This window comes from Salvelinus alpinus, chromosome 26 (genome assembly GCF_045679555.1).
Source record: "Salvelinus alpinus chromosome 26, SLU_Salpinus.1, whole genome shotgun sequence".
In the NCBI taxonomy this organism is placed as follows: Eukaryota; Metazoa; Chordata; class Actinopteri; order Salmoniformes; family Salmonidae; genus Salvelinus; species Salvelinus alpinus.
The window spans coordinates 34563875-34580036 of record NC_092111.1 but is presented as its reverse complement, the minus strand read 5'-3'; the positions used below and the strand labels follow the sequence as shown (position 1 = coordinate 34580036).

At 41.2% G+C, this 16162-nt stretch overlaps 1 protein-coding gene and 1 long non-coding RNA gene across 3 annotated transcripts; one reads left to right on the top strand and one right to left on the bottom strand.

Moving 5' to 3' along the window:
- Nucleotides 1–5202: 5202 nt before the first annotated feature.
- On the bottom strand, nucleotides 5203–10428 carry LOC139555233 (uncharacterized). Its single transcript, XR_011670962.1, has 3 exons — nucleotides 10305–10428; nucleotides 6994–7107; nucleotides 5203–5396 (listed from the first exon to the last, which is right to left on the bottom strand). It is a non-coding gene; the product is annotated as an uncharacterized lncRNA (long non-coding RNA).
- Nucleotides 9234–14652, top strand: cfap20 (cilia and flagella associated protein 20). 2 transcript variants are annotated; one of them, XM_071368856.1, is made up of 6 exons: nucleotides 9234–9794; nucleotides 10333–10412; nucleotides 10493–10604; nucleotides 10914–11102; nucleotides 13538–13648; nucleotides 14488–14652. In XM_071368856.1, exons 1-6 carry the CDS (start codon nucleotides 9711–9713, stop codon nucleotides 14491–14493), a joined length of 582 nt encoding a protein of 193 aa, XP_071224957.1. In that variant the 5' UTR covers nucleotides 9234–9710; the 3' UTR covers nucleotides 14494–14652. The 2 variants fall into 2 exon arrangements, with proteins under 2 accessions (XP_071224957.1, XP_071224958.1); XM_071368857.1 differs by having other exon boundaries at nucleotides 9291–9794; nucleotides 14491–14652.
- The last annotated feature ends 1510 nt before the right edge of the window (nucleotides 14653–16162 follow it).

The following is a 16162-nucleotide window of genomic DNA, read 5'->3' as shown; positions in this document are numbered from 1 at the left end:
AGGTGTAGTAGTAGTGGTGGTGGTAGCCTACCTTAGTTCTGGCTAGGTGCAGTGGTGGTGGTAGCCTACCTTAGTTCTGGCTAGGTGCAGTGGTGGTGGTAGCCTACCTTAGTTCTGGCTTGGTGTAGTGGTGGTGGTAGCCTACCTTAGTTCTGGCTAGGTGTAGTGGTGGTGGTAGCCTACCTTAGTTCTGGCTAGGTGTAGTGGTGGTGGTAGCCTACCTTAGTTCTGGCTAGGTGCAGTGGTGGTGGTAGCCTACCTTAGTTCTGGCTAGGTGCAGTGGTGGTGGTAGCCTACCTTAGTTCTGGCTTGGTGTAGTGGTGGTGGTAGCCTACCTTAGTTCTGGCTAGGTGTAGTGGTGGTGGTAGCCTACCTTAGTTCTGGCTAGGTGCAGTGGTGGTGGTAGCCTACCTTAGTTCTAGCTTGGTGTAGTGGTGGTGGTAGCCTACCTTAGTTCTGGCTAGGTGCAGTGGTGGTGGTAGCCTACCTTAGTTCTAGCTTGGTGTAGTGGTGGTGGTAGCCTACCTTAGTTCTGGCTTGGTGTAGTGGTGGTGGTAGACTACCTTAGTTCTGGCTAGGTGTAGCAGGGTTGTGGTGGTAGCCTACCTTAGTTCTGGCTAGGTGCAGTGGTGGTCATAGCCTACCTTAGTTCTGGCTAGGTGCAGTGGTGGTGGTAGCCTACCTTACTTCTGGCCAGCACATTGGACTTGAACTTCTCTGTGAGGACCTCCACCACGTTGGTGTGCCCTCGCTCTGCAGCATGTGCAGAGGGGACTTAGAGGTCAGATAATGGGAAGGTGCCCGCTGGCACAAACAATTAAAACTCACTGGTGAAATACAATACATTGGACCGGTTTCCCAGACAAAATGTATTAAGCCTGATCTTGGACTATGAACCCCTTTCAATGAAGAATCTCCATTGAGCATGTATTTAGGACTAGGCTTACTCAGCATCCAAGAACCCCTGCCTTAAAACATGGCTGAAACAGGGATTCAGAATAGGTTTTGTATAATAAAGCTACAGTTGTACTTTGTTTTACTATGGGCTTCCTTACTTCCTCTCCGACTGTAACGATATTCGTCGTCTGAAGAAGGGGAATCATCGGACCAAAGCGCAGCGTGGTAAGTGTTCATGCTTGTTTTATTAAAACTGAACACTATAACAAAAATAAACAAGAGAATAACCAAAACAGTCCTGTAAGGTGAAAACACTAAACAGAAATGAACTACCCACAAAAACCCTGTAGGAAAAAGCTACCTAAGTATGGTTCCCAATCAGAGACAACGATAGACAGCTGTACCTGATTGAGAACCATACCCGGCCAAAACAAAGAAATACAAAAACATAGGGGGAAATAACATAGAATGCCCACCTAAATCACACCCTGACCAAACTAAAATAGAGACATAAAAGGTTCTCTACGGTCAGGGCGTGACACCGACCTTGTCAGTGACATTAGGGTTGGCCTTGCTCTGGTAGAACCGTTTCAGCAGCAGCACATCTCCCTCCAAGGCAGCTACTGTATGTGGAGAGGAGTCTGCCCTTCCTCGTGTCAGACACAAACCAACAGATAAACAACTCTACAATAACCAATTACAACCAATAGATTACATCATGCTAGATGTTTTTGTAGTCTATACTGGTGTCGTGTTTTGACAGTTTTACGAGAACAGAATGAACTGCAGAACAGAATGTTATGGTCAAGGCAGAATCAGATGAAGTTTGATTACTCATGCCTGCGATAGTCTTGTCTTCCTGTTTGCAAGGGGAAAATAATACTCTGCCTACTCACATTCTGGATGTCTACGTTGGCCCTGTTCTCAATAAGGCCTTTGGCCATCTCCGGGTCCTTCCTTCGACAGCAGACATGGAGAGCGACATCTCCCCTCCCAGGAGCACAGCCCCACTTTGTTGTATAGTGTCTATTTAGAAGCCTGGTCCCAGATTTCGTTGTGCTGTATTGCCAACTTCTATGGTCATTGTCATGCCAAAGAATATATGAGTTGGCAATAAAGCACAAAGACATGTTGGACCAGGCTATTTATACAGTATTTTTAGATCAGATTTTGGAGTGTGGACACCACAACAATATATAATCCTCCAAATCAAAGAGAAATGGACAGCCAGATCTACTCTTTCAAAATGTTCCCTCCCTTCTAGGCCAGCATGTTGCTGCCATATGTAATGCGTAAAAAAAAGACATTTGAATAGTGAACATAATTATATTACAATCATTGTGCGTCGTGTCATAACCACGTTGATAGAAAGGCCTGTAAACCCCTGGAGGTGGAGCCCACAACACAACCCTTAGACATATGGCCCAGTAAACCACCCCACCGAGAATTGATAAAACACTGAAAAACACCAAAAAGATATTAAAAACCTTAAAAATACAAATGGTTTGGGGAGATAGACAGAGTTTCCTATAAAATTGGGCTATTTTTCTGTAAGGGATCAGATAACCTATTATCCAATTCTCAACATGACTTATTATGTGGCTAGCCACAATTAGAAACGTGTTGGCACTTCGGGTTTTATTACTGAGTCATGGTTCAATCTGTCACAGAGAGTAGTTTCATAGTGCCACTACAGCATGAAGGGAGGGAAGGAATAACATGTTATGTGACATGTTATACATACCAGACTGGTGTTATGCGTCATGTTATACAGTACATACTAGACTGGTGTTACGTGACAATGTTATACAGTACATACTAGACTGGTGTTATGTGACATAATGTTATACATACTAGACTGGTGTTATTTGACAATTTTATACAGTACATACTAGACTGGTGTTATGTGACATGTTATACACACTAGACTGGTGCTATGTGACATGTTATACAGTACAAACTAGACTGGTGTTATGTGACATCTTATACATACTAGACTGGTGTTATTTGACATGTTATAGACACTAGACTGGTGTTAGGCGACATGTTATACAGTACATACTAGACTGGTGTTATGTGACATAATGTTAAACAGTAAATACTAGACTGGTGTATGTGACATAAGATCATGTTATACAGTACATATTAGACTGGTGTTATGTGACATAATGTTATACAGTACATTCTAGACTGGTGTTACGTGACATAATGTTATAGAGTACATACTAGACCGGCGTTATGTGACATAATGTTACACAGTACATACTAGACTGGTGTTATGTGACATGTTATACATACTAAACTGGTGTTATGTGACATAAAGTTATACATACTAAACTGGTGTTATGTGACATAATGTTATACATACTAGACTGGTGTTACGTGACATAATGTTACACAGTACATACTAGACTGGTGTTATGTGACATGTTATACAGTACATACTAGACTGGTGTTATGTGACATAATGTAATGCAATACATACTTGACTGGTGTTATGTGACATAATGGTGTACAGTACGTACTAGACTGGTGTTATGTGACATAATGTAATGCAATACATACTTGACTGGTGTTATGTGACATAATGTTGTACGTACTAGACTGGTGGTATGTGACATAATGTTACACAGTACATACTAGACTGGTGGTATGTGACATAATGTTACAGAGTACGCACTAGACTGGTGTTATGTGACATAATGTTACAGAGTACATACTAGACTGGTGTTATGTGACATGTTATACAGTATATACTAGACTGGTGTTATGTGACATAATGTTATACAGTATATACTAGACTGGTGTTATGTGACATAATGTTTTACAGTACATACTAGACTCGTGGTATGTGACATAATGTTACACAGTACATACTCGACTGATGTTATGTGACATAATGTTTTACAGTACGTACTAGACTGGTGGTATGTGACATAATGTTACAGAGTACATACTAGACTGGTGTTACGTGACATAATGTTACACAGTACATACTCGACTGATGTTATGTGACATAATGTTTTACAGTACGTACTAGACTGGTGGTATGTGACATAATGTTACACAGTACATACTAGACTGGTGTTATGTGACATAATGTTACACACTGTCACGTTCTGACCTTAGTTCCTTTTTTATGTCTTTATTTTAGTTGGTCAGGGCGTGAGTTGGGGTGGGCATTCTATGTTGTTTTTCTATGTTTTGTTCTGTATTTATATTTATATGTGTTTGGCCTAGTATGGTTCTCAATCAGAGGCAGGTGTCAGTCGTTGTCTCTGATTGGGAGCCATATTTAGATAGCCTGTTTTCTATTGTGTTTTGTGGGTGATTGTTTCCTGTGTTAGTGTTTGCACCATACGGGACTGTTTTGGTTTTCATTTATTCTCTTGTTCTTTTGTATTTTTTATTCATTCTCGATTAAATGATATTATGGATACGTACCACGCTGCATTTTGGTCCTCTCCTTCCACCAACGAAAGCCGTTACACACAGTACATACTAGACTGGATTTATGTGACATAATGATATAGATACTACAGTAGACTGGTGTTATGTGACATAATGTTATACAGTACATAGTAGACTCGTCGTATGTGACATAATGATATAGATACTACAGTAGACTGGTGTTTAGTTGACATAATGTTATACATTACATACTAGACTGGTCTTACGTGACATAATGTTATAGAGTCTAGACTGGTGTTATGTGACATGTTATATATATTAGACTGGTGTTATGTGACATGTTATAGATACTAGACTGGTGTTATGTGACATGTTACAGGTACTAGACTGGTGTTTTGTGACATACTGTTATACATTCTAGACTGGTGTTATGTGATATAATGTTATACATTCTGGACTGGTGTTATGTGACATAGTACTATAGTTGATTGGGTGTACCCATCGTACACCTATTTGTTGACTGTATAATTTCAGTCAGTAGTTTTGAAAGTGGAGCTCAAGAGCCATAAGTGGTCTCTGTTTTTTTGTGTAGTATGTGATGAAATTGTTTACTACATTATCCATTTCGTATGATATGTTACGTCCTATGTTTTTATAAAAAAAATTGTGCAATTTGTATGATATGTTATGAATCCAATTCATACTGTATGTTACTAATGTTGTGCTTAAGTTCCTGGAGTGCATCTTTAATATCAAATTAATTGTCAACCATTTTTGATTTACTTAACTGTCCATTAATTGACTAGTAACTACACGGATTTCCTATCCAGAGCTACTAAGTTATTTTAAAACCCTAACTCATACTTTATTATGTATCAATAACATAAGGTAGTATTATTAATAATGCTACAGTATAGCTGTTTATTCATAAATCAAACACTTTGCTGGGCCCATGCAACCCCAGACATCTTAGTTGGCTCTTCCTGTTTTCTGAGCCCTAAGCCGAGGCTCGGCTAGAGTTCTAAGGAGCTCCTTAACGATTCCAACATGCCGGCTTCGACAGCTAGGAGCAGTGGAATCCAGCCGCCCTGGACACAGACACAAAGAGATGGAAACAATGACTGTGAGTTGCAACCTAGCGCAGCCAAGAGCCAGAGAATCTCTTCAGGGTAAAGATAATATACTGTGAAAGTCAGTGTGTCTGTCCCAAATGGCACCATAGGACTCTGGTCAAAAGTAGTGCACTCTATAGGGAATAGGGTGCCATTTGTTATTGCTGGTCATCTATGAACATTTGAACATCTTGGCCAAGTTCTGTTATAATCTCCACCCAGCACAGCCAGAAGAGGACTGGCCATCCCCCATAGCCTCGTTTCTCTCTAGGTTTCTTCCTAGGTTCTGGCCTTTCTAGGGAGTTTTTCCTAGCCACCGTGCTTCTACACCTGCATTGCTTGCTGTTTGGGGTTTTAGGCTGGGTTTCTGTACAGCACTTTGTGACATCAGCCGATGTAAAAAGGGTTTTATAAATACATTAAATACCCCCCCCCCAGCAGGAGGAGGAGATTAGATTTTTCTGTGCATCAACCAGTGGAGGCTGCTGAGGGAAGGACAACTCATAATAATGGCTGGAACAGAACATAAGGAATGGCATCAAACACATGGAAAGTATTCGATACCATTCCAGTAATTCCGCTCCAGCCATTACCACAAACCCATCATCCCCAACCTCCTGTTACATCAGCTAGTGAGACTTCAACTGGTGTTTTTTAATTAGCCAGTGTACAAATTAGCTGTTGATGTTGCTGTTGCTTTTCATAATGAGAGGTTGAGCGATGTTGCTGTTTATTCCCTCTTGTAAAGTGTATTGAGACTCTGTGACCATGTACTTTGAATTCACTTGACTTGTTCACATGGCCTAGGCTGGTCTGGCGTTCGAAGCCGCTGCCTCCGGAAAATATCACTTCAGCATGGGTTGGAATCCGGCCCACTGCTATTTCAGCACACTCTCTCCTCCATCTTTCCTCTACCTTTAACTACACTACATGACCACACTACATGACCACACTACATGACCAAAAAAGTATGTGGACACCTGCTCGTCAAACATCTAATTCCAAAATCATGGACATTAATATGGAGTTGGACCCTCTTTTTGCTGCTATAACAGCCTCCACTCTTCTGGGAAGGCTTTCCACTAGATGTTGGAACATTACTGCGGGGATGGGGTTGAGGTCAGGGCTCTGCAGGCCAGTGAAGTTCTTCCATACTGATCTCGACAAGCCATTTCTGTATAGACCTCGCTTTGTGCACAGGGGCAATGTCATGCTGAAACAGGAAAGGGCCTTCCCCAAACTGTTGCCACAATGTTGGAAGCACAGAATCGTCTAGAATGTCATTGTATGCTGTAGTGTTAAGATTTCCCTTCACTAGACCTAAGGGCCCTAGCCCGAACCATGAAAAACAGCTCCAGACCATTATTCCTCCTCCACCAAACTAAATACATTTGATTGATTGATTGATGGTTACATAGCCTGTGCATTGCATATACAGCACAGTCGGTTATTCCAGTCATTCGAGACCACACAGCAATACATTTGATTGACAGATGAGATGAAGTGAGAAGTGATGGATGAGAGGGAGAAGAAGAGTGTGTCCTGCTGCGGTATCATGTGGCAGATATCCTACCTTGTTTAGTATGAGCCGGGCCTCTTTGCTGGAGAATTTAAGCAGTGTGTGGATGGTACTGAGAGATGCGGTGGCTCGGGAGGCAGCAATGTGGAGATTCATCTGGTACTTGGGCTGGTATACCGAAAAGAAAAGGGCCGGACGGGGGATACGGTTAGGTCAGGAATGGGTTTTGTGATGTAGCCAATAAAGTCCATGTCCGAGATACGTCTGACTATAACATTTATCCGCTTGATTCGTTATTTATTTATCTAAAACTCAACATCTTGACGTTTACATTTGAGTCATTTAGCAGATGCTCTTATCCAGAGCGACTTAGTTAGTGCATTCATCTTAAGATAGCAAGGTGGGACAACCGCATATCACAGACATAGAAACTACATTTTTTTCTCAATAACGTATAGTCAGAGACCTGGAGGGGGGTTGCAGTGAGATTAGTAGGCGAGCTACTTATTCCCTGTATACTGCACTACTACTACTACTTATTCCCTATATACTGCACTACTACTACTACTTATTCCCTATATACTGCACTACTACTACTTATTCCATATATACTGCACTACTACTACTACTTATTCCCTATATACTGCACTACTACTACTACTTATTTCCTATATACTGCACTACTACCACTGCTTATTCCCTATATACTGCACTGCTATTACTACTTATTCCCTATATACTGCACTACTACTACACATTCCCTATATACTGCACTACTACTACTTATTCCCTATATACTGCACTACTACCACTGCTTATTCCCTATATACTGCACTGCTATTACTACTTATTCCATATATACTGCACTACTACTACTTATTCCCTATATACTGCACTACTACTGCTACTTATTCCATATATACTGCACTACTACTACTACTTATTCCCTATATACTGCACTACTACTACTACTTATTCCCTATATACTGCACTGCTACTACTTATTTCCTAAGTAGTGCACTATATAGGGAATAGGGTGCCATTTTGTACGTAACCAAAATGTCTAGATGGGTAAATAAATTATGTCAAATTTCCAAATATTGGACAATCAACTTTCTGGGGCCACATTGCCAAAGATATTATACCAAGATACATATTTCTAAAAGGGAAAATGAACGAAAGTAAGTTGCATAAAAGCCATCCTGCAGTCCTAAAAGAAAATATGATATTTGTTTTGGCCCAGCGCTGCTGGCTGAGCACTAGGCCTACATGCAAAATGAGAATGATAGTATTTATTGCATTCCAATAGCAGAATACATCTACCAAAGATAAATTATTTATGTGGATACACTGAAAACAAATAAATAGCTACAGGCTTAAATCCAAACTCCTGGGGGATTTTATGCGTGGAGAGGAGCGATTGCACACCGTTAGGTTCCTCCATACAAAGAGTTTGTTGTGTTTTTGATTAGCCATAAAATAAAACGAATTATTTATTCCAATCCCAGATAAAGGTTAAAATTGTTCTAATAACACAAAACAAGATGAGGAGGAGATAGAGCCCTATCAGAGCTCCATAATCATCATGTTTAGCCAACAGAGCTCGTGATTTGGCGGGAAAAGTGGTATTTTTGGCTAACCGACAGAATTCAAGGTAACAAGAGCACACGGGCAGGGTTAGAAAAGTTTACCTAGTGGTGCGGATAGTGGCGGTGGATATGCATCTTATTCTACCTTCTACAAAGACGGGTAAACTTGAAGCACAAATTATACAATCAGAATGCTACTTTCGGAATTACACCTGCCACGAGGACAGAGTTTACAGCCACGCGCAAAGACTTAAGGTACAGATGCGCGCGACTCTTGGCTACAGAGATAAAGCCATCGCCATCTGCGCCCATTCTACATAGCCTAGATTTACGTTTTTATGAATTCTAAACTAAATATATTTTTTGGGGTTCTCATACGCTTTACAATTATGTTTTGATTATTGTTTGAACAGCCACTACGATTATATTTAGTTGTTATCTTTGTAAAATAACTATTTTGGATGCAGGAATTGTTGTCATAGAATGCTAAAGCTCATTGACATAGGCTGTAGCAAAAGCTAGCCAAAGAACTATTGTACTGGTTGAAAGGTTTTTGAAGTATAATGCAGTTGATTTGCCATGACACAAACATTATATTAAGCAGGACATTCATACCAGCCTGAAAATACAAGTAGAATCCAAAAGTAGTGTGAAATGCACTCATAAACAACGTGTAAATAGAGGCCTTGCGAGGATCGCCCTGATGCGGCAATCTTTGCAAACAGAAAGGGGTGTAATAAGGCCCCACCTAACTACGAGCTTGCTCTATGGAGTTTCCCATCTCCTCAAAAGTGTCTCTGGCCCCGCTCAAGCTTTGTGTTACCATGGTAGCTGATATGAGTCAACAATGAAGTCCGCTGTGATAAGTGGGCCGCCTTACATTTTATAGCAACTCAACAATACAAAAGGGGAAAAAACGAGCAAGTGCATGGTTTATATTGCTGGTACAGATAGTGGTGCCGGACGGCAATAATTTAGTAACATTTAGGGTTTTCTTAAGGTACTTTTCATAGAAGACGCGTATCTTTTTGGGCGTTTTGCGAGGCAGAAGGAATCGCCATTATTTTGTGCCACACGGAACTTGGAGTTGAAGCATAAGCTAAATCAATTAGCTAAACTAAAGTAACGTTAGCAACAAGTAACAACACATGCACATGAGACGGCGTTATAAACGCACAGAAAATGTTTAAAAACACATTTCAAAGTGGATTCCTATCTATATTGTATAGCATTGGGAGCAAACCTCTTCAGATATGGGATAAAAAGGTAAGCAACGATTTACACAAGCATACGCATGAATTTGCTTGCTAATTTGACAAGGCTAGTTAACATTGGCTAGCCACAGTAGGTAACGTTAGCTAAAGCTTTATTGCAGGGCTTGGTATGGTGGTGAGCTCCAGAGAGCAAGTAGCTAACTTTAGCCATATAACTAGCTAGATAACCAGTTTGCGCATGACAATGCAGTATAAATCTAGAAGTTAACTAACGTTACTAAAGTTAGTAGCTAGCTGATTTGTGGTCCTCATAAACTGTCCAGTGTCTAGCTAGCATTAGTGCATATCATGCTGTAAGCTTGGTTTTAACTCAGATTTGAAGGCTACTGTGTTGTCATTGTACTCCTCATGCCACTGTCATAATCAGGCCTTTAGTTAGCTAGCTAACGTCAGTTTATTAGTTAGGCTAGATACCCATTAGTTAATCAGAGTTTGCCTAATCTTCCTGAGTTCACATTCAATAAAACACATTTCTTAAAAGTAATAGTACACGCTAGCTTACCCATTTCAAAATGTTGCTTGTGCTATAGGTCAGGAACGGCCACATAAAACGGATTACAGACAATGACATCCAGTCGCTGGTGCTTGAAGTGGAGGGAACAAATGTCAGGTAAGCTTGTTCCATGTTCACTAGCCTGTTTTCTCTTACTCAGGCAACCACATCTAACCATTTGTCCTCAAATTCAACAGCACAACCTACATCACATGTCCGGCAGACCCAAAGAAGACACTTGGCATCAAACTACCTTTCTTGGTTATGATCATCAAGAACTTGAAGAAGTATTTCACCTTTGAAGTCCAGGTAGGTTATCATCCAAGTCAACAATCAGATCCATTGCATATGTATACAAAGAAAGCTGTACGCTATTGTAAAACATGTAAAGCAATTCCTTCTACAACATTGCCTGATTGACACTAGGGCTGACCCGTACTGCACTGGCTCGTTTAAAGGCTATTCTATTCATATTCTTCTTTACAGTGCGGTTCCAGCTACTATGGTGGATGCGTAACCAGGCCAGTCCAGTACAGCTCGCTTCGGTTTGGCTCAGTGGTGTGAAAAGGGTACAAGTGATCAGTTTGACTGAGCTTAGCTCTCCCTTTCCAATCGCAGGTGTTGGATGACAAGAATGTGAGGAGGCGGTTCCGAGCCAGTAACTACCAGAGCACCACGCGGGTAAAACCCTTCATCTGTACAATGCCCATGAGGCTGGACGACGGCTGGAACCAGATCCAGTTCAACCTGTCCGACTTCACACGGCGGGCCTACGGCACCAACTACACCGAGACACTCCGTGTGCAGGTCAGTCAGAAAGGCTCATGGACCAGAGTCATGGTCCAAGATACACTATACAGATCTCTTACCTAGCCTGGTCCCAGGTCTGTTTGTGCTGCCTTGCCAACTCCTGTGGTCATTGGCATGCCAAGTTTGGTGACCATAGGGGTTGGCAAGATAGTACAGGCAGACCTGGGACCAGGATATCTCTTATGTCAAACTTTGAATGATCAGTTAGGCTATGTTTGGAATAAGGTTAAATGGCACATTGCATTACCTTGCCTGTATTTTACACGCAGTATATACACGCAGTCAGTCAGCTAAGCAAAGGCTAGCTTTTTCAAACAGAAATTTGCATTCTGTAGCTCTAACTCCAAAAAGTTTTGGGACACTGTAAAGTCCATGGAGAATAAGAGCACCTCCTCCCAGCTGCCCACTGCACTGAGGCTAGGTAACACTGTCACCACCGATAAATCCACAATAATTGAGAATTTCAATAAGCATTCCTCTATGGCTGGCCATGCTTTCCTCCTGGCTACCCCAACCCCTGCCAACAGCTCCGCACACCCTGCAGCTACTTGCCCAAGCCTCCCCAGCTTCTCTATCACCCAAATCCAGATAGCAGGTGTTCTGGAAGAGCTGCATAGCCTGGACCTGTACAAATCAGCTGGGCTAGACAATCTGGACCCTCTTTCTAAAATTATCCGCCGCCATTGTTGCAACCCCTATTACTAGCCTGTTCAACCTCTCTTTCGTATCGTCCGAGATCCCTAAAGATTGGAAAGCTGCCGCGGTCATCCCCCTCTTTAAAGGGGGTGACACTAGACCCAAACTGTAAAAGACCTATATCCATCCTGCCCTGCCTTTCTAAAGTCTTCGAAAGCCAAGTTAATAAACAGATCACTGACCATTTCGAATCCCACCGTACCTTCTCCGCTGTGCAATCCGGTTTCCGAGCTGGTCACGGGTGCACCTCAGCCATGCTCAAGGTACTAAACGATATCATAACCGCCATCAATAAAAGACAGCACTGTGCAGCCGTCTTCATCGACCTGGCCAAGGCTTTCGACTCTGTCAATCACCGTATCTTTATCAGCAGACTCAACAGCCTTGGTTTCTCAAATGACTACTTCTCAGATAGAGTTCAGTGTGTCAGTCTCTATGGGGGTACCACAGGGTTCAATTTTCGGGCCGACTCTTTTCTCTGTATATATCAACGATGTCGCTCTTGCTGCGAGTGATTCCATGATCCACCTCTACGCAGACGACACTATTCTATTGGACAATGTGTTAACTAACCTCCAAACGAGCTTCAATGCCATACAACACTCTTTCCATGGCCTCCAACTGCTCTTAAATGCTAGTAAAACCAAATGCATGCTTTTCAACCGTTCGCTGCCCGCACCCGCCCGCCCGACTAGCATCACTACTCTGGACGGTTCTGACTTAGAATATGTGGACAACTACAAATACCTAGGTGTCTGGCTAGACTGTAAACTCTCCTTCCAGACTTATATTAAACATCTCCAATCCAAAATGAAATCTAGAATCGGCTTCCTATTTCGCAACAAAGCCTCCTTCACTCACGCCGCCAAACATACCCTCGTAAAACTGACTATCCTACCGATCCTCGACTTTGGCGATGTCATTTACAAAATAGCTTCCAATACTCTACTCAGCAAATTGGATGCAGTCTATCACAGTGCCATCTGTTTGTTCACCAAAGCCCCTTATACCACCCACCACTGCGACCTGTATGCTCTCGTCTGCTGGCCCTCGCTACATATTCGTCGCCAGACCCACTGGCTCCAGGTCATCTATAAGTCTATGCTAGGTAAAGCTCCGCCTTATCTCAGCTCACTGGTCACGATAACAACACCCACCCAAGGCACGCACTCCAGCAGGTATATCTCACTGGTCGTCCCCAAAGCCAACACCTCGATTGGCCGCCTTTCCTTCCAGTTCTCTGCTGCCAATGACTGGAACAAATTGCAAAAATCGCTGAAGCTGGAGAATTATATTTCCCTCACTATCTTTAAACATCAGTTTACCGATCGCTGTACATAGCCCATCTGTAAATAGCCCATCCAATCTACCTACCTCATCCCCATATTATTTATATTTACTTTTCTGCACTTTTGCACACCAGTATTTCTACTTGCACATCATCATCTGCTCAACTATCACTCCAGTGTTAATTTGCTAAACTGTAATTACTTCGCTACTATGGCCTATTTATTGCCTTACCTCCTCACGCCATTTGCACACACTGTATATAGATTTTTTCCCCTATTGTTATTGACTGTACGCTTGTTTATTCCATGTGTAACTCTGTGTTGTTGTTTGTGTCACACTGCTTTGCTTTGTCTTGGCCAGGTCGCAGTTGTAAATGCGAACTTGTTCTCAACTAGCCTAACAGGTTAAATAAAGGTGAAATAATAAAATATATTTTTTTGTTCCAGATCCATGCAAACTGCCGCATCCGGAGAGTGTACTTCTCTGACCGACTGTACTCAGAAGATGAGCTCCCTGCAGAGTTCAAACTGTATTTACCCGTACAGAACAAAGCAAAGGTGAGCACAAATAATGTCCATTTCAAGACAAATTTTTACATTTTGTCATAATGTAGGCCTACAGCCAATGTTTCCTAAAAGAAATTCCGGCACTGAGCTAATTTTAGGTCTGCTGAGCACCAACTTTAGCGAAAATTCTGTGCCACCTCTGGCGTGCGTTTAACACTGAGGCCTGCTTAAGCTAGTTTGCTACTGTGGCTATTTGATCATAATGTAGGCCTACCAGAGTGGCCTAACATCAAAAGCAATGGAGAAAATGCATCCCATAACATTTTAACATGGAACTATTGAAATAGAACTATTATTCACTATGATACAGCCTACAGTAGCAGTGTGATGCTTATTGGCTACATATCTTATTTATGCCCGTCTAAAAATACAGCACTGCCCCTTCAAGACGTAAAGCTTTTACCTGACTCGCTTTTCAAAGATGGTTAGAATTGTACACATTTTGTGCTTTTGTTGGAAGCCATCACTCCCCCATAGCTGACTAGCTATAACTGGGAAAAATATCTTGCTTTGATCTCAAAACAAGCACATCTATTCGCGACTGCTCGTGCCTGTCAATGCAATAGAATCCTCCGATGATGTCCTCCGCCTAAAACTAAATCTGAGTCGTGCACATAGTTCATTTTGTTTCAGTATGTTGTGCGGGGAGGGAATATTGACTACAGCTCATACTCTGCACCCCAAATAGCACCAAATTCCCTTTAGTGCACTACTTTTGACCAGGGTCCATATGCATCTCAAAGAATGATCTGTTGAAGAAAAGTACAATATGGATTGCAGTTCTTGTGTAACTAATTGACATGTTTATCTTCTGTATTTTTTTTTTATAGCAGTAGGGCAGCTGAATCGATTCTCCTCCCCCATACCAGATGTGAATTTTATCTGCAGATTGTCTGATGAATTTGTAATGTTTTTTTCATTTCGGAACCATGTGATTGTTTCCTAAATTCTTGTTTCTCTGCACAATAAACATTGTTTAGCATAAAAATCAGCAATTCCAAGTGGAACCCTCCTAATTATTGTGCAACACATGAATGTAATTGACAACAGCACTGGACATAGTAAACTCATGGTTATTACATTATGTACAAGAAAGCAAGTAGTCAGGTTACAGTTCCACAGGCAGGATTTTATTTCATAGCAAACAATCTACCCTCTCACCTACATATGCAATCCTATCTGACTTCACACTGGTATTCAAGGTTCTACAAACATATCACCCACTAGATTGGGGGCTTAAAATAGATCTTTAGTTGAGTTACTGCAGTATAAACAAACATCACATTTTGAAAATACCTCACCTGCCCATCATATACACTAATCTTGATATTGTGAATGAGCAAACTTCCTGAATGAAAAGTGTAAAGAAAGAATTAAAACCGAACTCAACCAATACTTATTTTCTACAATACATGACAATAGAAACTAAGCACTTTAGTTTTACTCTGAAGTGAGAATACAGGCTGGATTTGGTTTGTGGCTCATGTAGAGATGTCAGGCACACGGGCATGAATGAGTTGGCAATTTGCTGAAGAAAAGGCATGTATAGACTGTCCTACTGAACATGAAGGGTTGAGGGCTAACTAGACAAAACAAAGGATCACCGAAGTGCAGAAGGTCTGGAATGGAGTAAAGGGATAAATGCATACTGTATGTTTGGTACAACACAATCAATATGGTTATTACTGTTTGGATCACCAGCATCTTTTTAATAGGATGGCAATATTGGCATAAAACATCTTATTTTACAATACATTGAGCTTAAGAGCACTCATATATTTTTGGGGGAGGGGTATATAAGCTTTATTATTGCAGATTGTGGCTTCTATCAATGTAATTGTCTGCATCATCCCCAATCTATTTTTTTGGTAAATATATATATATTTTCCCCCTAACTCTACCGCCCCTTCCCTAATTGGAGGAAACTAATGGACAAATGTTTAGGCTTCTACACTCGTTTGTTTTTAGTCCCCCCCTCCTCCAGCTATACTCAACCCCTCCCAGCTATCTCACCATCCAGTTTATATTTTAACTGTGCTGTTTCAAAGTTCTGAACCTTTCTATTCAGTTTCTACAGATTGTAAATGAAATAATTTTTTGCTAAGTGTTATTATTGATCGATTTGACTGACTTTAAAATCACCCAGCAGTGTTATTTGCAGAGTTAACTCCAGGTAAATGTTGCAATTTTTCAGCCATTCCTGAACCTGCGACCAAAAACAAGCTACATAGACAGTACCAAAACAAATGATGATTGTCTCTTTGCAGCAAAATATGCACAGCTGGGATGGTTGTATCCCCTATATAACATTCTATTGGTTGCAAGAATTTTGTATAATCATTTTAATTGAAAAACAAAGTTGAGTATCAGTTCATAAACCATGTGCCATGGAATCAGTACATTAAAAATCTCTTCCTAGCTATTTTGCAATATATGGCACAGCTGTAAATTTTTCTTGGTCCTTAAAATGAAACTGGTATACTTTGTTTACCACCATTTTCTTTA